Raw genomic sequence first — 21,443 nt, 5'->3', positions numbered from 1 at the left:
GCAGGCAGGTTGGTGAGGATGAAGTATGTTTTCCCTCTTGTTGGTTCCCTCACCAACTGCTGCAGACTCAGTCTAGCAGCTCTGCCCTTTAGGTCTCGGTCAATAGCGGTGCTACCGAGCCACTCTTGGTGATGGACAATGAAGACTTCCCCCAAAGTACATTCTGTGCCCTTGCCACCTTCAGTGCTTTCTCCAAGTGGTGTTCAACATGGAGAAGTACTGATTCATCAGCTGAGGGGGGATGGTACATGGTAATCAGCAGGTTTCCTTGCCCATGTTTGACCTGATGCCATGAGTCTTCATGGGGCCAGAGACGAGATTGAGGATTCCCAGTGTAATTCCTCCTGACTGTATACCACTGTGCTGCCACCTCTGCTGGGTCTGTCCTGCCGGTGGGGCAGGACATGCCCAGGGATAGTAATGGCAGGGTCTGGGACATGATCTGTAAGGTACGAATCCATGAGTATGACTATGTCAGGTGTTGCTTGACTAGTCTGCGGGACAGCTCTCCAGATTTTGGCGCTAGCCCCGAGATGTTAGCAAGGAAGGCCTTGCAGGGTCAACAGGACTGAGTTTGCCATTGTTGTTTTTGGTGCCTAAGTTGATGCTGAGTGGTCAGTCCAGTTCCACTTCTTATAGACTTCGTAGTGGTTTGATAAGAACATGAAAAATAGGAACAGGAGTAGACCATTCGGCCCCTCAAGCCTGCTCTGCCATTCAATAAGATCATGGCTGATCTTCTTGTGTTCCAATTTCCACATTCCCATCTACCCTGATAACCTTTGATTCCCTTGCCTAAAAAGAATCTATCTACCTTTGCCTTAAAAATATTCAATAACCTTGCTTCCGCCATCTTCTGAGACAGTGCTCCAAAGTTGCACAACCCTCAAATTTCTTCTCATCTCTGTCCTAAAAGGGCGATCCCTAATTTTAAAACAGTGCCCCCTAGTTCTGGGCTCACTCGCAAGAGGAAACATCCTTTCGAAGTCCACCTTGTCAAAGCTGTTCAGGATCTTGGATACTCAAATCAAACCCCTCACTTTTCTAAACACCATTGGAAACAAGCCCAGTCTGTCCAACCTTTCCTCATAAGACAACCCACTCATTCCAGGTATCAATCTAGTAAACCTCCTCTGAACCACATCCAATGCATTTACATCCTTCCTTAAATAAGGAGATCAAAACTGCACACAATATTTGAGGTGTGGTCTCACCAATGCCCTGTAACACTGAAGCATAACATCCTTACTTTTATGCTCCAGCCCTCTTGTAATAAAGGATAGCATTCCATTAGCCTTCTTAATTACTTGCTGTGCTTTTTTGTGACTCTGCACCTCAGAATTATGCAGCCATTCTCCATTTAAACAATTCTCTGTTTTTTTGTTCTTCCTGCCAAAAAAAACTTCACATTTCCCCACATTAAACTCAATTTGCCAGATCTTTGTCCACTCACTGAACCTATCTATATCCATCTGCAAAGTCATGTCCTCTTCACAACATACTTTCCTACCTACCTTTGTATCATCTGCAAATTTAGCTACCATGCCTTCGCTCCCCTCATCTAAATCATTGATATGAATTGTAAAAAGTTGAGGCCCCAGCACAGACCCTTGTCACATCCTGCCAATCTGAAAAAGGCCCATTTCTGCATACTGTCCGCCAGCCAGCCAATCTTCTATCCATGCTAATATGTTACCCCCTATACCATGAGCTTTTATTTTCTATAATAACCTTTGATGTGGCACCTAATCAAATGCCTTCTGGAAATCCAACCAGGCTTCAATTCATCCATCACACATGCTACTCCTTCAAAAAACTCCAAAAAATTAGTTAAACATGATTTTCCTTTCACAAGACCATGCTCGCTCTTCCCGGTTGCCTTGAGCTCTTCTAAGTGTCCAGCAATAACCTCCTTAATGATCGATTCTAACAACTTCCCCACGACAAACATCAAGCTAAACGGGCCTATAGTTTCCTGTCTCCCACCCTTCTTGAATAGAGGGGTTATATTTGCTACTTTCCAGTCAGATGGAACCTTTCTAGAATGCAGCGAATTTTAGAAAATTAACACCAGCTCACTACCTCATTAGCCACATCTTTTAAGACACTAGGATATAGTCCATTGGGGCCCGGAGACTTGCCAGCCTGCAGCTCCATCAATTTGCTCAGTACTATTTCCCTAGTGATTTCAATTTCACCAAGATCCTTTCTTCGGTTCACCTCCTGATTAACAGCAGTTACTGGAATGTTTTTTGTATCTCTATAGTGAACACAGAAGCAAAATATTTGTTCATTTCTTCCACCATTTCCTTATTATCTACATTTAATTCCACTCTGTCTCTCTAGAGGACCAACACACACTCGCTTTACTTACTCCTTTCCTTTTTAGATACCTATAGGAATTCTTGCTATTGGTTTTTACACTTGTAGCTAGCTTCTTCTCACACTCTAATTTCTTTCTCATGGTTAACCTTTTAGTCATTCCCTGCCGTTCTTTATATTCTGACCAATCACCTGCCCTGCCACTCATCTTTGTGGAGTTGTATGTTTTTTTCTTAAGTTTGATGCTTTCCTTAACTTCTTTAGTTAGCCACAGATGGTGGGTCTGCCCCTTCGAATTTTTCTTTATAATAGAATAGACTTATTCTGAAACCTCTGAAATATCCCTTAAATATCTGCCTCTACTTCTCTATCGATCTATCCTCTAGCTTAGTTTCCCAGTTCACTTCAGCTAGTTCTGCTTTCATTCCTAGTTGCCCTTATTTAAGTTTAAGATACTAGTCTTAGACCCACTCTTCTCCCTTTCAAACTGGATGTAAAATTCAATCATATTGTGATAAAACTGAGTAGCTTGCTAGGCCACTTCAGAGGACATTTAATCTGGAGTCCATGTAGGCCATACCAGATAAGGACGGTGGAATTCCTTCCCTCAAGGACATTAATGAACCAGATAGGTTTTTACCACAATCAACAATGGTTTCATGACTTTTAATTCCAGATTTTGTTGGTCTCAAATTCCACCATCTGCCATGGCGGCAATCGAACCCAGGTCTTCAGAGCATTATCCTGGGTGCTCGGATTACTATTCCATTGACAATACCACTGCATCACCACCTCCCTTGCAAACTGCTGACTGATTTCCAAGTCCAGGCAGAATGTAAACAGTATGAGCCAGTGATTTCTAATGCCTATGCATGCACACTGGGCAAGGCAAGGAATCGTCCTGCTGTTGAACATTCTGCCAACTTTCACTGTTGGGGCTTACATATTAAGAATGGCAATTTGGGCATTGAGGTCCCACAGCATGTGGACCACAGTTTGGGTTCCTACTCCCAGGTGAACAGGGAAGAAAATTACTGAATGGGAAAATTAAAGTCCAGATTTAAAATAAACATATCAACACAGTCTAAATTAAGGCTGATTCCACAATCCCTTAAGACAATTATTTAGGCTGAATTCATTTTCTCAGGTGGACATGATACAATTTTGAGGAACAACAAGGTCATTGTCCTCCTGTTCAGGCAATATTTATCCCCGAACCAATCACTAAAAACAATTATATGGTCATTTACATTAAAACAGTGCTTCAAAATTACTCTTATTGATTATAAACCACTTTGGGACATCCCGAGAGGGTGCTGCACAAGTACAAGACTTTCTATCTTTTCATTTTCTGTTTAGTAATCAAATGCTAAAAAAGAAACAGAACTATCTGCAATAACCCAAAGTAACCCATTGTGCTGATTATGTCAATATGGGAGTTCAGTACTGGGGAAGGAAATAGTGATAGGAAACTCAGCCTGAAAGGCAACTCTTATTGTAAATTGCTGAATTTGGGTTTTTGCATTTTTACTAAGATACTACTGATTGATAAAACATTTCTTTGAGGCTCACTCACCCAAGCCCACATAGTCCATCATGTCCAATATGCAAACCTATACCCTTGCTCAAGCAGTAAAATTATCACTCATCTTGGTGCAAGTACTGAGATGTAGTCAGGGTTAGCATGTGGTTTGCTTTTCAAAAACATACAGCATCCACTTGGTGACTGAAGTATGCTCAGAGTCTATAATTTGTTGTGCCCATGTGTCCTTGGTGAATACAAACAGTTCATGGTGTGGCACATTGGCACACCAATGCACACCCCTGCTCATGTACACCTGTGTGCTAATTCCTACACCTCTTTAGAGTCCAGTTTACTGGGCTGCCTTCACTTTGTGTTGGGCCAGATTACATCCTATTAAGAGAGCTCACGGTAAGGAGGTGCAGGGCATGAAAACACATGAAGATCTGACAGGTAGTCAGCCTTGGGTGAATTAGGTTTCTCTTAAAAAATACTTTAAGAGGCAACATATTTTTCCCTCAGTCTACTATTTCAACGCAATCCCTTTTTTAAAAAAAATCATAAAATGACAGAGAACATAACTTCTAAAACAGCCTTCCCCCAAAACATTCCACAGCATCGGCTCTCAAATTAATCTTAAATTGATCTGGCTGCAGTTTCTGCATACATGTTGTGTAAATATCAGTTTTGATTTCTGTCATGAAGAGGTTTTGTCTAAAATGTTATTGGGAATTGTTTTTAAATTGGGAATTATAGTAAGATCCGTGTCTGTGTCTGTGTGTGTGTGTTTGTGTGCGTCTTAACTGGATTGAAACCAGCTAGTCTGGGTGCTTTGATGTATAGAAGTTTTGAGATGTGAATTAAATAAGCGTAAGGAAGTTAAAAGGTGAAGTGCAATTTGCATTTGTTGAATAAACCATTGAAAAGAATGGGTAAAATCTTGCACCAAGCTGGGAGATGCCAAGCAATGTGTTTATATTACTAATAAAATTGGTGGAATGAAAGGATTATTGTCAGAGGTAAAATTAAAAAGCTTTGTAATACAATGGAAAATTTATATTCAAATGGGAAGCTAGGTATAAACAGAAAGGAGTTTGTGTGAATCAGAGGCATTTAAGATCTAACCAGCCTGTAAGCCTACAAGTGTGTCTGCTAAGGAAACAAATTGAAAGGAACCTCATTTTGAATTTGTAAGGTCAAATGTGCTTTGCCTGGTGTCTGTTTAAATTCTATGGGTTATTGTTGCCTTGGTGAAGATTTACCTGGGAGTGATTCATTTGGGGATTTGTTTAAAAGTTATTATGGTAGTAATTTGTAGACATGTGTTTATGTTTAAATGTTTAATTTAGTTTTATATAAAAATACCTTCTGAGGCTCGGTAAGTCTTATTCTTGAATTCAGAGCTGCATTTCAAACATACTAATTGAAAATATAGGTTATGACAGTTGTTCAAATTTCCCTCTGGGATTTAAACAACTCAGCCTTTACCCACAGCTGTGTCATAACACTTCTTCAATGATGTACTTTTGACTTCTAAGAATTACCAGTCCGGCGATGGGCAATTAAAGAGAGCTCCCTACCCTTGAATCAATTTAACTTAATTTTTAGTGGTTAAGTAAACAATAAAAGCAAAATGCATTTAGCATTGCATTGGCCACTCAAGGACAGCTGGTACAGAATTGTAAAAGAAATTTTATGCTTGATAAATATAACAGTATTTTAAAGAAGTAACCAATCAGCTAGACAAGGTGTAGCATGCATGATTTTTAAAAAGGGATTCACAATAATGTATCTCACAAGATGCTAGTTAGTAAAATTCAGGTTCAAGATGTAACACAAAATGTGGAGAATGACCTTAAAAGACCACAGGAGTAGACAGATTAGCAGCATAGGCAGAAAGGTGGAAGCTGTATTGTAACATTGAGAAGTATGGGGTAATAGATTTTGGGAGTAAAAACAAGACCTGAGCTTAAATACATCATGTAATTACACTGAAGTGTGGGGATAAACAGAAATCAAAGGGTTCAAACACAATGTCCTGAAAGTTGAATGAAGGTAGTTAGAATCAGGAAAGATGGGGAAGAGGGTCATAATAAGAAAATTAATGCCATAGAGGATGCACAGAGTGGATCCCATGCCAGGGATAGCATAAAAGCCCCACGATTGGGTCTACTTTCACTGGAGCACAGCAGCTGAGGAGTGCTTTTATAAATGATGAAATGTTTTGTTAAGGTTAACAGGGAAAAGACCATTTCCCCTGGTAGAGGAGTCAGTGACAAGAGAGTGAGGTTAGGAGAAATGTCTTTGTGTAGAGGGTTGTTGCACCATGCAATGCTTTGCCACAAGTAGTAGTTCAGGCAGAGACCACTGCAGTTTTTAAGAAAAAACTACAATTAACTGCAGCATAGGTAGAAGCAAGAACAAGGCAATGGGATTGTTTTGGATTGCTCTAGTAAAAAGCTAGACTTTTATTTGTTCTCGGATATGGGTGACATTGATAAGGTAGGATTTACTCTCAATCCCCAGTTGCCCTTTAGAAAGTGGTGGTAGAAGATAAATTCTTCAACTGTAGCAATGTTTCTGACAATGGTTCTCCCCAAATGTTAGGGAGGGATTTGCAGGATATTAATCCATTGATAATGAAGGAATGGCCATTTATGTCAAAGTTAGAATGCTGTGTGACATGAAAGAGAACTTAATAAATAGGTGATTAGTGTCCCCACTCCATTCTTCCTTTTGCACTGTAACTATGGTGGATGGGTTCTACATCAACTCTGGAGTTAGATGCAGCAAATGAACTGCCCTAATAACTTAAGAATTCAAAATAAGAAAATCATGGAAGGAGAGGGTGGAGAATCTTCACTTGTGAATTGCTATATCGCACCGTTTTTTGCTTCCTGTCACTGCTTAGGATGATAATTCGCAAGATGCAATGTTCCTGACATACAACAGCAAGTGGATACATGATTTTGCACCAGCTGCTGGCATGAGTGTGAACACTCATTGGAGGAGCACTTGCTGTGATTTAGGACAACATTTCCAGTTTGTCCTTCTCTCCTTGAATTTCCTTCTTCCCAAAAAAGGAAATGCCAAGATGATACCAAAACAGATTAACCCATTGTTCAACTCATTGTGGTGTGTGTAAATTGGCTGTTGTGGTTGAGCAAATAATGACAGTAACTGCACTTCAGTAATTCATTGACTCTGGGAGGCGATGGTGTAGTGGTATTGTCGCTGGACTAGTAATCCAGAGTAGTGTTCAAATTCAAATCAAATGGAATTTGAATTCAACAACAATCTGGAATTATAAGTTTAATGATGACCATGAAACCATCTGGTTCACTAAGGTGGAAGGAAATCTGCTGTACTCACCTGATCTGACCTACATTCTTTTATTCTTTCAGATGTGGGCGTCGCTGTCCTAGGCATGTATTGCCCATTTCAGGGGGCATTTTAAGAGTCAACCACATTGCTGTGGGTTAGTGAACTAGATTGTTTTTCTTTATGGCAATTGACAATGGTTTGTCAGACTTTTAATTGCAGATTTTTAAATTTCAAATCTCACCATCTGCCGTGGTGGGATTTGAACCCGGGTCCCGAGAGAATTTCAAAAATACCTGGAAAAACTCAGCAGGTCTGACAGCATCTGGGGAGAGGAACACAGTTAACGTTTCGAGTTCGAATGACTCTTCATCAGAACTAAGGAAAAATAGAAAAGAGGTGAAATATAAGCTGGTTTAAGGGGGGGTGGGGAGGGGGACAGGTAGAGCTGGATAGAGGGCCTCTATCTACAGTGGACCATGAGGTTACAGATTGTGTTTGAGTCCACTTCTGCTGCAGCTGATGGCCCACAGTGATAATATAGTCAGGGGGGAACAGCCCTGGGAGTCCTCAACATCAACTCCGGACCCCATGAAGTCTCATATCATCAGGTCAAACATGGGCAAGGTAAGCTCCTGCTTTGAACACACTTGGAGGAAGCAATGAGGGTGGCAAGGTCCATCACCAAGAATGGCTCGGCAGCACTACTACTGACCGAGCCCTAAAGGACATAGCTGCTAGGCTGGGTCTGCAGCAGGTGGTGAGGGAACCAACAACAGAGAAAAACATACTTGACCTCATCCTCACCAACCTGCCTGCAGCAGATGCATCTGTCCATGACAGTATCGGTAGGAGGGACCACCACAGAGTCCTTGTGGAGACGAAGACCCGCCTTCACATTGAGGACACCCTCCATCGTGTTGTGTGGCACCACCACCATGGTAAATGGGTTAGATTTCGAACAGATTTAGCAACTCATGGTTGGGCATCCATGAGATGCTGTGGGCCATCAGCAGCAGAAGTGGATTCAAACAAAATCCGTTTATTTCCCATCCCTAATTGCCTTTTGAGAAAGTGGTGCTGAGCTGCCTTCTTGAACTTTGGCAGCCCCTGGTGTAGGTACACCCACAGTGCTGTTAGGGAGGGAGTTCCAGGATTCTGACCCAGTGACAGTAAAGGAACTGCGACTTATTTCCAAGTAATGGAAGGGATCATCAACAGTGCTATCAAGCAGCACTTGCTTAGCAATAACCTGCTCATTGGTGCCAGTTTGGGTTCCGCCAGGGCCATTCAGCTCCTGGCCTCATTACAGCCTTGGTTCAAACATGGACAAAAGAGCTGAACTCCAGAGGTGAGGTGAAACTGACTGCCCTTGACATCAAGGCTGCATTTGACTGAGTGTGGCATCAAGGAGTCCTAGGAAAAACTGGAGTCAATGAGAATCAGGGGAAAACTCTCCGCTGGTTGGAATCATACCTAGCAAAAAGGAAATTGGTTGTGGTTGTTGCAGGTCAGTCGTCTTAGCTCCAGGGCATCACTGCAGGACTTCCTCAGGGTAGTGTCCTCGGCCCAACCATCTTCAGCTGCTTCATCAGTGACCTTCCTTCCATCATAAGGTCAGAAGTAGGGTTGTTCGCTGATGATTGCACAATGTTCAGCACCATTCGCAACTCCTCAGATACTGAAACAGTCCATGTCCAAATGCAGCAAAACCTGGACAATATTCAGGCTTGGATTGACAAGTGGCAAGTAACATTTGCTTCACACAAGTGCCAGGCAATGACCATCTCCAACAAGACAGAATCTAACCATCATCCTTTGATGTTCAATGGCATTGCTATCACTGAAACCGACCACTATCAACATCCTGGGGGCTGCCATTGACCAGAAACTGAACTGGACTAGCCATATAAATACTGTGGCTACAAGAGCAGGTCAGAGGCTCAGAATCCTGCAACAAGTAACTCACCTCCTGACACCCCAAAGCTTGTCACCATCTACAAGGCGCAAGTCAAGATTGTGATGGAATACTCCCCACTAGCTTGGGGGAGTGCAGATCCCACAACACTCAAGAAGCTTGACATCGTTCAGGACAAAGCAGCTCACTTGATTGGCACCACGTCCACAAACATTCACTCCCTTTACCACTGACGCACAGTAGTAGCAGTGTGTACCGTCTACAAGGTGCACTGCAGGAATTCACCAAGCCTCCTCATACAGCACCTTCAAACCCATGACCACTACCACCTAGAAGGACAAGGGCAGCAGACAGATGGGAACACCACCACCTGGAGGTTCCCCTCCAAGTCACTCACCATCCTGACTTGGAAATGTATCGCCATTCCTTCTCTGTCGCTGGGTCAAAATCCTGGAACTCCCTTCCTAACAGCACTGTGGGTGTACCTACACCACATGGACAGCAGCGGTTCAAGAAGGCAGCTCACTACCACTTTCTGAAGGGCAACTGGGGATGGGCAATAAATGCTGGGCCCAGTCAGCGAAGTCCACATCCCATGAATGAATAAAAAAAAATAAAATAAGTGCTTTGGAATGTCCCAAGAACATGGATGGCACTATATAAATTCAACTCTTTAAATACAAACAACCTTTGAGCTTATGATTCAAATCCCAGCTTCCTAGTTAGGCATACCACACTATATTGTTAGTTATGATGCAAAATCCAACTTTAAATCACAGCAGGCAACGGATGAAGTAACCACATGCTAATCTTACCTCTTCAGTGAGCTCCCCGAATACAGTAAGGACGTCGTATAACAAGCTTGCGGTGTAGAATGATTTGATCATGTTTCTGTGGAACACAAAGTATTACTTCAAACTGACAGGAATAGGCTTTAAACCCAAACTGAGAAATAAACTTTCAATGCAATCCGAAGTCACTTATTTCTTCAACACAAATATGGCTGACATCCTCAAACATTAAAGTTGGCTCAAATTCCTTACGCTTGTTGGTTAAGATTTTACCTGCATGTGTTCTTGGAAAATAAATGAAAAATAACACAGATCAGCCGTTCAACAAGAACTTATGCAGTGAACATAAACCACATGTATACAAGGTCTCACTGTTAGGTTACTGGTTATGCAGCCATGCACCAATTTTAAGTGGAACCCTAAACACTAAAGTTTCTTTCGTCTGTTTTTAGGATGTGGGAAACACTAGTAAGGCCATACCTTGCCACTGAAAGTTGACCACAGATTGGAGTCACATGTGGGCCAAACCAAATCAGGCTGGTGGGTTGGCAGCTTATTCTCCTAAAAGAATATTACTAAACCAGTGGGTTAATCACAATAGGGGTTGATTTGAAGGCACTAAAAGCAACTCAATCTCTCAATTAGTTGTCCCTTGTCATTTACTCCCTATCTTCTGGGGCTGATAAGGTCCTGTATTACGAACAGTTTAGAAGAACAGAAAACACAATAACCAATGATTACAGGCAGGAGAAACAGAAGTCTGGGGTACCACAAACATAGTAACTTACTTATTTTGGTAGGTTAACATGCAACATAATTTATACTTTTAAAAAGGAAATGAGTGCCAGAGTTGGTTTTCCAGAACAGATTTTCCTGACCATCACTGTAACAGTTTTGGGACACATAACAATTGGATATTGTTTTTGATCTTTTTTCAGACACCTTTGAGCTGCCTGGTATAAAATGGAGTCTGTTGCCTTGCTTACACTATACTTAGCTTGAGCTGCCATTTGCAGCAATGTAATGGAGTTTGATGCCTAAAGCCTTTGAAAATTTGTCAGGACAGAACAAACATCAAGTTAACTAGATTCGGAGCTATTGACACTATGGAGATTAATCAGCTGTGATTGGCAAATCTACAGTGGCTCAAACACATGTCATGTCCCTGCCTGCTGCCCTGGCATTCTCTTTAAGAGTAGTACCAGTTGTCTCAGCTGGCAGTCTAACCTCTGCACCAGAACAGTGTGGAGTCAAACCCCAGAATAGAAATGCGCTCATAATTGAGTCTGACACCTCAGTATATTGCTGAGGGGGTACTGCGTTGCTGGAGGTGCTATCCAGCAGAAGAGACATTAAACTGAGGTCCTGATGATTGTAAAGATTCAGACATAATTTAAAGGAGGACAGTAGTTCTCCTAATGTTCCTCCCGTCACCAAACAGCACCAGAAACAGATCGATCAATCTTACATCGCATTGCAGGATCCTGCTGAGTGCAAAGAGCCTCACTCATCTACTTTCAAAAGGTTAATTTGATGCAAAAACACACTGGATCCTTCCCAAGGGGCCTAGTCATATAAATGAAGGTTAGTTCTTGTTTTATGTCACAGTGGTCTAGTTGTACTCATTTTAGCTAGCGTGTCACTTCTGTTTTGTAAAAACAGTTTACATGCAAAATAAAGATATTTATATTTGAAATTATCTGCATAGGTGCATCCAATTTGGATTATAGAGTGGAAATTATACTTGAAAAGGAAATATTTGCAGGACCTTGGAAAAGAGTGGGAATAAGACTAAAAATAAAAACAAAAAAAAAAACAAACAAACTGCGGATGCTGGAAATCCAAAACAAAAAAAGAATTACCTGGAAAAACTCAGCAGGTCTGGCAGCATCGGCGGAGAAGAAAAGAGTTGACGTTTCGAGTCCTCATGACCCTTCGACAGAACTTGAGGTCGAGTCCAAGAAAGAGTTGAAATATAAGCTGGTTTAAGGTGTGTGTGTGGGGGGCGGAGAGATAGAGAGAGAGAGGTTGTGGGGGGGGGGGGGGGGAGGTGTGGTTGTAGGGACAAACAAGCAGTGATAGAAGCAGATCATCAAAAGATGTCAACGACAATAGTACAATAGAACACATAGGTGTTAAAGTTAAAGTTGGTGATGTTATCTAAACGAATGTGCTAATTAAGAATGGATGGTAGGGCACTCAAGGTATAGCTCTAGTGGGGGTTTTTTTTTTATATAATGGAAATAGGTGGAAAAAGGAAAATCTTTATAATTTATTGGAAAAAAAAAGGGAAGGGGGAAAACAGAAAGGGGGTGGGGATGGGGGAGGGAGCTCACAACCTAAAGTTGTTGAATTCAATATTCAGTCCGGAAGGCTGTAAAGTCCCTAGTCGGAAGATGAGGTGTTGTTCCTCCAGTTTACGTTGGGCTTCACTGGAACAATGCAGCAAGCCAAGGACAGACATGTGGGCAAGAGAGCAGGGTGGAGTGTTAAAATGGCAAGCGACAGGGAGGTTTGGGTCATTCTTGCGGACAGACCGCAGGTGTTCTGCAAAGTGGTCGCCCAGTTTACGTTTGGTCTCTCCAATGTAGAGGAGACCACATTGGGAGCAACGAATGCAGTAGACTAAGTTGGGGGAAATGCAAGTGAAATGCTGCTTCACTTGAAAGGAGTGTTTGGGTCCTTGGACGGTGAGGAGAGAGGAAGTGAAGGGGCAGGTGTTGCATCTTTTGCGTGGGCATGGGGTGGTGCCATAGGAGGGGGTTGAGGAGTAGGGGGTGATGGAGGAGTGGACCAGGGTGTCCCGGAGGGAGCGATCCCTACGGAATGCCGATAAGGGGGGTGAAGGGAAGATGTGTTTGCTGGTGGCATCATGCTGGAGTTGGCGGAAATGGCGGAGGATGATCCTTTGAATGCGGAGGCTGGTGGGGTGATAAGTGAGGACAAGGGGGACCCTATCATGTTTCTGGGAGGGAGGAGAAGGCGTGAGGGCGGATGCGCGGGAGATGGGCCGGACACGGTTGAGGGCCCTGTCAACGACCGTGGGTGGAAAACCTCGGTTAAGGAAGAAGGAGGACATGTCAGAGGAACTGTTTTTGAATGTAGCATCATCGGAACAGATGCGACGGAGGCGAAGGAACTGAGAGAATGGGATGGAGTCCTTACAGGAAGCGGGGTGTGAGGAGCTGTAGTCGAGATAGCTGTGGGAGTCGGTGGGTTTGTAATGGATATTGGGTGGACAGTCTATCACCAGAGATTGAGACAGAGAGGTCAAGGAAGGGAAGGGAAGTGTCAGAGATGGACCACGTGAAAATGATGGTGGGGTGGAGATTGGAAGCAAAATTAATAAATTTTTCCAAGTTCCCACGAGAGCATGAAGCGGCACCGAAGTAATCATCGATGTACCGGAGAAAGAGTTGTGGAAGGGGGCCGGAGTAGGACTGCAACAAGGAATGTTCCACATACCCCATAAAGAGACAGGCATAGCTGGGGCCCATGCGGGTACCCATAGCCACACCTTTTATTTGGAGGAAGTGAGAGGAGTTGAAGGAGAAATTGTTCAGAGTGAGAACAAGTTCAGCCAGACGGAGGAGAGTAGTGGTGGATGGGGATTGTTCGGGCCTCTGTTCGAGGAAGAAGCTAAGGGCCCTCAGACCATCCTGGTGGGGGATGGAGGTGTAGAGGGATTGGACGTCCATGGTGAAGAGGAAGCGGTTGGGGCCAGGGAACTGGAAATTGTTGATGTGACGTAAGGTGTCAGAGGAATCACGGATGTAGGTGGGAAGGGACTGGGATTCAAAGGATCATCCTCCGCCATTTCCGCCAACTCCAGCATGATGCCATCACCAAACACATCTTCCCTTCACCCCCCTTATCGGCATTCCGTAGGGATCGCTCCCTTCGGGACACCCTGGTCCACTCCTCCATCACCCCCTACTCCTCAACCCCCTCCTATGGCACCACCCCATGCCCACGCAAAAGATGCAACACCTGCCCCTTCACTTCCTCTCTCCTCACCGTCCAAGGACCCAAACACTCCTTTCAAGTGAAGCAGCATTTCACTTGCATTTCCCCCAGCTTAGTCTACTGCATTCGTTGCTCCCAAATGTGGTCTCCTCTACATTGGAGAGACCAAACGTAAACTGGGCGACCGCTTTGCAGAACACCTGCGGTCTGTCCGCAAGAATGACCCAAACCTCCCTGTCGCTTGCCATTTTAACACTCCACCCTGCTCTCTTGCCCACATGTCTGTCCTTGGCTTGCTGCATTGTTCCAGTGAAGCCCAACGTAAACTGGAGGAACAACACCTCATCTTCCGACTAGGGACTTTACAGCCTTCCGGACTGAATATTGAATTCAACAACTTTAGGTCGTGAGCTCCCTCCCCCATCCCCACCCCCTTTCTGTTTTCCCCCTTCCCTTTTTTTTTCCAATAAATTATAAAGATTTTCCTTTTCCCACCTATTTCCATTATATAAAAAAAAAACCCCACTAGAGCTATACCTTGAGTACCCTACCATCCATTCTTAATTAGCACATTCGTTTAGATAATATCACCAACTTTAACTTTAACACCTATGTGTTCTATTGTACTATTGTCGTTGACATCTTTTGATGAGCTGCTTCTATCACTGCTTGTTTGTCCCTACAACCCACACCACCCCCCCCACCTCTCTCTCTCTATCTCTCTGCCCCCCACACACACACCTTAAATCAGCTTATATTTCAACTATTTCTTGGACTCGAACTCAAGTTCTGTCGAAGGGTCATGAGGACTCGAAACGTCAACTCTTTTCTTCTCCGCCGATGCTGCCAGACCTGCTGAGTTTTTCCAGGTAATTCTGTTTTTGTTTTGGGTATAAGACTAGTTGGATAAATCTTTCGAAGAGCTGGCCAGGTACGATGGACCAAATGGCCCCTTGCATGCTGTATAATGTTATGATTTTGTCTGTGTGAAGGTATAAAAGGCATCATTCAGGTGGTCAGGCAGCCCAACTATTCAACACGTGATAAGGACATTAGACTGTGTTGCAAGTAGAGAGTTCAGTTCTATTTGTGTATTTTCCATGTGGTCCAATCTTACCGTTTGTAAAAAGGTGTGTGTGCGTGTGTGTGTGTGTGTGTGTGTGTGTGTGTGTGTGTGTGTGTGTGTGTGTGTGTGTGTCTCTCTCTCTCTGTACCTCTTCTTTCTTGGGGCAATCAAAAAGCTTCCTTAGATTCATCAAGCCTGGACAGTGGATTCTTTAGTGCTTGCTGCCACTTGCCACCAGATCACAAACTTACTACAAGACAATCCCGAATCTCTTCCCTTGTGGCACTCTGTTACAATATCCCAACTAAAACTGCACTTCGATTGAAGAGGTGGTCTTCTGCATTCCATAGTGCACAACTTTGACACACTGTACACACTCAATGTGCAGAAAAATGGGGAGTGGAGGGTGGGCGCTGTTTAATCTGCATTCTGCAGTCAGAAGAGACAGCTGCAACTTCAGAGTTAGATCTCAGGAGGTCACTGTGACTCCTTGTTTACCTTACACCCCATTTCCCTACTGCAGTAAGGAGCTGCCATTCACAGATTTATAGAATTTTATATTGTTGGAGGTAGCCATTCAGCTCATCATGCCTGTACTGGGTCTTGAGAGAGCTATACAATTCGTCCCACTGCCTGTTCTTTCTCAATAGCACTGCAAATGTTTAGTTTTCAAGTATATATCTAATTCCCTTTGAAAGCTACTGTTAAATTTGCTTCATCATTCTTTCATGTCATGAAGCTTTCAATGTATATTATGGAAATTATTTTTCTTTTAAAATAGAGGTTTGTTTTGTGGGTGTGTCTTAACTGGATTAAAGCTAGCTAGCCTAAGTACTTTGATGTATGCTAGTTTTGAGATGTAAGAGGGGTAAAGTGCATTTGCATTTTTTTGAATAGAGCATTCAAGAAGGGGAGTGAAATCTGGCACCAATCTAGCAGCGACCAAGCAATATGTTTATATTACTTATAAAATTTGATGCTATGAAAGGGGTTTTATTGTTAGGAGAGGTGGAGTTCAAAGGGCTGGTGATACAATGAAAATTTACATTCAGTAAGCTGTGCTGGATATAACGGACTGCAGTTTTGTGTGTGCAGGGCAGAGGCATGTAACATAAAAAGCCTTAAGCCTACCACTGTATCTGCAAAGGAACCAAAGTGAAAGGAACCTCATTTTGAATTTGTAAGGTGAAAAAGCTTTGCTTGGTGTCTGCTTAAAGTCTATGGGTTGTTGTTGCCTTAGTAGAGATTAGTTTGAGAATTTGTTATAAGCTATGATAGTAGTAATTTGTAGCCATGTGTATGTATTCAGTGTGTTGTAACTTAAGAACATGTTTCATTTAGTTTAATATAAAAACTTCTTGAGAACTGGTGGCCTAATTCCTGAATTTAGAACTGCATCTCAAACACACCACTTAAAATAAAGGTTATGACAGTTGTTTAACTTTTCCCTCCGGGATTTTTAAATAACTCAGCTTTATCAACTGCTGTGTCATAATATTCAGGGAATGCATTCCAGATCAGAACTTGCCGTCTAAAATTAAATTCTCATGGACCTTATGTCAGTTATCTTAAAACTATCCCTCACACCACTCGAGAAAGATTCCCCTTATTCTGTAAAAACTTCATAATTTTTAACTCCTCTACTAAGTCTCCCATTAACTGTCTCTGCAATTATAACAGAACAGGGATGGAAGATCAGAATTCAAGAGCATGAACTATGACTTTATTATTCTCCTGGATGAAAGTGAGCTCATTTTGAGCGACTAGTTAATTGGAGGTCTTGTTAAGATTATTAGAAACCCCAGAAATTAAAGTAGTTTCAAATGTCCCTTTCTTAGGGATATTTACTTGCTGGGAAACTTGGCCTGTGTGAGGGCCATAAAGAAGTGAACATTTCTTTCTCCTGCCTTTCAGCCCCTCTCACTAATTTATGCACTCTAGAATTCGTTATCCACACTCAAAGAAACAGGCATTTTTTTCTCCTTCCTCCCCTTTAAATTACACAAGGAACCATAAAAAGTGAGTAAATCAATGTACAATTTAGAAGCTTGGTTATAGTTATCACAGGTTGGAGGAGCCAAGGAACACAACTTGCTGATAAAAATGTGTACTGTGCTTATTAACTCAGATACCCTCGCATCTCAATGTCAAGTTAGACATTTTGGAGAATCTTCCACAGCCCAAGAAAATACCTCCATTAAAGGCAGACATCACACCAACCACACATTGCCTCCATTCTATAACCACAGGAGGTTGGGAGGGCATCCCTAACAAATCTGTAGCTTCCCCACTGATCCATCTGAGTATGAATGCACCATTTTGTTCACAGTTCCTGTTCCTTGAGTCAAGTTATGGAATTCCAGCATCAGTCGAACAGGACTTGTTTGGGTGTGCGTAACCCTACACAAGCACAGCCATCGCTCTCTCTGGTTCTGCATTCCAGCACTCCAGTGCTGGCTGCCAGGTGGGTAAATTCATAAACATTGCTGCCTGGCCAAGCACAGGATAAACCAGGCCCTGTTCCCTGAGCTTCAGTTCTCCAATTCAGGTAATGCTTGACAGAATCTGGAAAAATGTAATATAGGGGGATGGGATTTTGGTCAGGGGGACCCGTGCAGGTGAAGGAAGATTCCCACCATGAAAAAGCTTGCAGTATCTTAGAATTTGCATTATATGTCAGCCGTGGTGCGGGTTAGAGTTAGGGTTATCGACCTTCTTAGGTTATCCTAGGCTGGAATTAAAGATTAATCACCTGGAGGCTGCTGCAGCAACCCAGAGGAAACCCGAGGCATTTTGCCTCGCAAGATAGGTTAACAGTTCTGGCATAACCCTTCATCAGAATGTGAAAAATTGGGAGTCACTGCTGAAACTGAACGTACTTTAAAAATCAACCACACTGTTACAGAGAGGAGGGGGGTGAGGGGGGAGGGGTTAATTTAAACAGCCTCTGATTTCTCCTCTCACCACCCATTCATTAACAGAAAGGTGTTTTTGATTTGCTCCCCTTTTATAAGCAATGGATTATTTCCCAGTCCCTTGGTTTTGGTGTGATCCAATTTCTATTAATAGGGCCACAGCAAACTCCTAATACGATGAATTAAGGGGGTTTATTTCTACACACTCAAAATGTTTGACGGGGTCGGGGTGGGGGGGGGGGGGGGGATTATTGTTTTATGCGAGTCCAAAGCCTAGAATCAAATCCACAGAGGCATTCCTTCCCAGAGGTTGGCAGACTGAAACCAATGCTCATGTGAAGTCAATTCCACTCTTCCACTGGAGTTGGTGTCACATGAGGAGATGAACCAGTCTTGTAGGTGATGATACAGAAGTTCCAGTAGAAATAGTGAAGGTGGGGAGATATATTCAATCTGGACACAGACCCTTTTCTGTGCTGCTGCTTGTAGATTGTGAAATGGCAGGCTGAGTTTTCAGTACAGCAAGGAAATACAACTAGGTTCACCAGCTAGGGGTTCATGTCACATGACTCCCACCTCTCCACTCTGGCTTTGACAAATGGTGTATATTGGTTTGTCTGGGTTCCTGAGGTTGTTAAATGTTCCAACCATTAAGACTTGAAAGGGAGGTTGCAGGGTCCTAACAGACAAATAAGCTCTGGTTGGCCAGGTCTGGCTTATGGAATGCAGATAGCCTTTGTATAGTTCTCTTTGAATTTGGTCTCTGCAGCCCACAGGGATCATTAGTGTCTCTTCAGAGGTAACGAGTTGCAAGTTTCTGCAGTACTGCCATGCTAACTCCTTTTGTTCAAGGGTCACGGATAGACATAGCTTCAGCCATTTTAAAAGGTCTTTGTTCAGTTTTCTAAAACCTTAGAAATTAGCCATGAGAATATATATATATATATATATATACTTTATTAAAAAAATCCAATGTGAGATCTTAGTGCCCAGACAATACTCTTTATTTTGGAGTGCCAAGGCGATTTTTTTTTTGATAAGTGTGTGGCCCTTATAAATTCTTTAGCAAGGCTGTGCAAGTATAGCAACTCATCACTCCCACTCCCCCAATGTATTCAGTTTAAAATCCTTAGCTTAATCTTTTAAACATCTTCAGTCCAGCCTTGTTTTCCCCTGAAATACCCTTCTGTCCACCCACTGTTGTCTTTTGTGCATCACTCACACCTTTTGCACCTCACTATGGTGGCAGGTCCTTTGGTCATTTTGACCCTTCTCTCTGAAATTCTCTCTCTAAGCTTCACTGCCCTTCCACTTTTCTCTCCCAACTTTAACACCTCCCCAACACCCATCTATTCTATTCTTTCCCAACTCTCACAACATGGTTCATGCGTGCACCTTAATTCCTTTAAGTTATTTTCTCCCTGCCCTCACTTCTCCCTGTTCACATAAGGCACTTTGGGTGTTTTCTGTGTTCGAAGTGTAACATAAATGCAAGTAGTCATCCTCATTCTACCAACCACAGAGTGCAGCATTAGAAGTCAAGCAACACAGGTTGACTCAGTTGACTAGCATTCACCATTTTAAAGGTAAAAGAGGCCCTTTTCTTTTAAAAATCCAAATTCAATGAAAGTCTAGTTCTACTGGTTTCAGCAACATGCAACTTATGCGTGACAATCAAATATCCCAAAGCGTTTCATACACAAATAAGAAACATCCATTCTTTCTCTCCAAAAATCAACAACGCAAAAAAAAATTACTAAAGCATTGTTAATGCTAGTGATGCAGCATTCTCACAGAATAATGCACTGCTGCAGCAGTAGGGCTGGACACACTCCCAAGTTCTCAGTCCTGACTTCAACACCGTACAGGGTACCAACACTGAAGGGACAGCAATCCTGAAGCCCTCTCAGATACTACCTAATAGATGGTTTCACAGCATCGCTGATAAAGTTTTAACCGTGGATCAAGTCGTTCATCCACCAACCTATCATCTGGGCCAAGAGCTAGCACATGGCTCTTGGAGACTATTGGTGAGGAAACATCAGCTTTCTTACAAAAGTGCAATGCAAAACAGTTCTTCTGGCCTTTTACCTTCTTCTTCTCAGGATGTGGCTCCAATGATCTCCTCTCAGTGCTGCCCTCCCAATTCAAAGTATAATTACTTCCCTTGTGACATTGTTCTCCCTTTGAGATTGTGGGGACAATGTGCAGATGGTACATCGCACACATCATGTGGCTCTGTAATCGACAGAGCTTTCGGCACCTCCATAACTGCACGGTTACGCCATTTCCTACAATGACTGATCGAGGGGCCGTTAAATCCATCAGACGGAAAGACTCCTTGCAATCTGGGTCTTTGAGAACTCCAGACGTTTCCTCCTTGTTATTTATACGTGTCCCTGACAGGGAGAGGGCTCAACATCTGCCATTGATGGCACTCACCTGATAGAAGAACAACACATCTTTTAATTTCAAATGAATTCTGGTGACCAGACATTCCCTTTTGCTCACTCGGCTACACAAACTTTAGACCCATCATTTTTCATAACATCTTTGGCAATGCACAAATCTACGGGCAGTGACTTTACAAGTCTTGGATGGAAAGCTTCAGCTGGCTATGCCAGGTCACTAAAATATTGTACCACTTGCTGTGTCATGCTATTTTCCTCTTTAAGAAAGCATATTGGTAGACTTACTTGTGAAATCTTCCTGCGCGATCTTCAGTATCAGCATATAGGAACATTTTGTAGGCATAGTTCTCTACATGGGCATTCCCCACCACATCTTGCGTAATTGATTCGTTGTCACCCAACTGTTTCTTCATCTGAAAGGGAAGGCCAAAAAAAAGTAGCAGGCTTTAGTGCTATGATAATGCTGCTGATACAACAATTTGTCTTTTGGCAGATACAATAGCATCTGCTTTTGACAGGGGGGAGGGTGAGGGGTGTGGGAGGAGAAAAGCTTTGTTACCATCAAGTGCTCCCAAGTGGAACACTTCCTTCCATCATATATGAAAACATAAACTGCTTGAGGTCACCTCAGCACCACTCCCTGATTTATCTAGTCTCCTCTCTGACTGTATTCAACTGTTGGCCTTGCACCTTGGCTTCTTAATCTAAAACGAGTTGCTTCACTTGAATTTGAAATTTAATGTTAATATTTTAAAAAGATGAAAAATACTCTATCCATTATAGATAAATGACAGACAAGGTTATAAAATGCTTTTGAAAGGTAGCATTAGAAATTACTCATTCACCACGAAATCTGAGGAACCAAGGCAAACATTTAACTTATAGGCAGTCACCAACCCAAAATTGCTGTGTCAGGTCAATGAACGGTGTCTGCTGTTAATTAGACATGTCCTGGCCCATTTAACGTCAATGATATTTTATCCTTCAAGTGCTGCAAGTGGGAGATGGCCCTCTACAGGTCATATGGGATCTGAGTAAACAGGGCAAGCCAATTGTGTATCTCCTTCACCAGATTGAAGGATTATGAAATTAATAGTACAAGGCCTGAAAAAAGGAGTGTAAACTAGAATGGTGAATTCAATCATTGTCAAATCAGTACAAAAAGAGAAACAGAGGGAAAGAAAGATTTGATTAAGAGTCAGAGAGAAGTG

At 42.7% G+C, this 21,443-nt stretch overlaps 1 protein-coding gene across 2 annotated transcripts in view; it reads right to left on the bottom strand.

Moving 5' to 3' along the window:
- The window catches only part of vta1 (vesicle (multivesicular body) trafficking 1), a 195,997-nt gene that overhangs the window by 70,332 nt on the left and 104,222 nt on the right, over positions 1–21,443 (bottom strand). For both annotated transcript variants that reach the window (XM_041183007.1, XM_041183008.1), the window contains 2 exons: positions 20,518–20,645; positions 9,899–9,974 (listed from right to left, as the gene is read on the bottom strand). In XM_041183007.1, the coding sequence (XP_041038941.1) occupies positions 9,899–9,974; positions 20,518–20,645 (204 nt within the window). The remainder of the gene's footprint in view (positions 1–9,898; positions 9,975–20,517; positions 20,646–21,443) is intronic.

Source organism: Carcharodon carcharias, chromosome 2 (assembly GCF_017639515.1).
Source record: "Carcharodon carcharias isolate sCarCar2 chromosome 2, sCarCar2.pri, whole genome shotgun sequence".
Lineage (NCBI taxonomy): Eukaryota > Metazoa > Chordata > Chondrichthyes > Lamniformes > Lamnidae > Carcharodon > Carcharodon carcharias.
The sequence above is the reverse complement of the archived record's forward strand: the minus strand, read 5'-3'. Positions and strand labels throughout refer to the sequence as shown.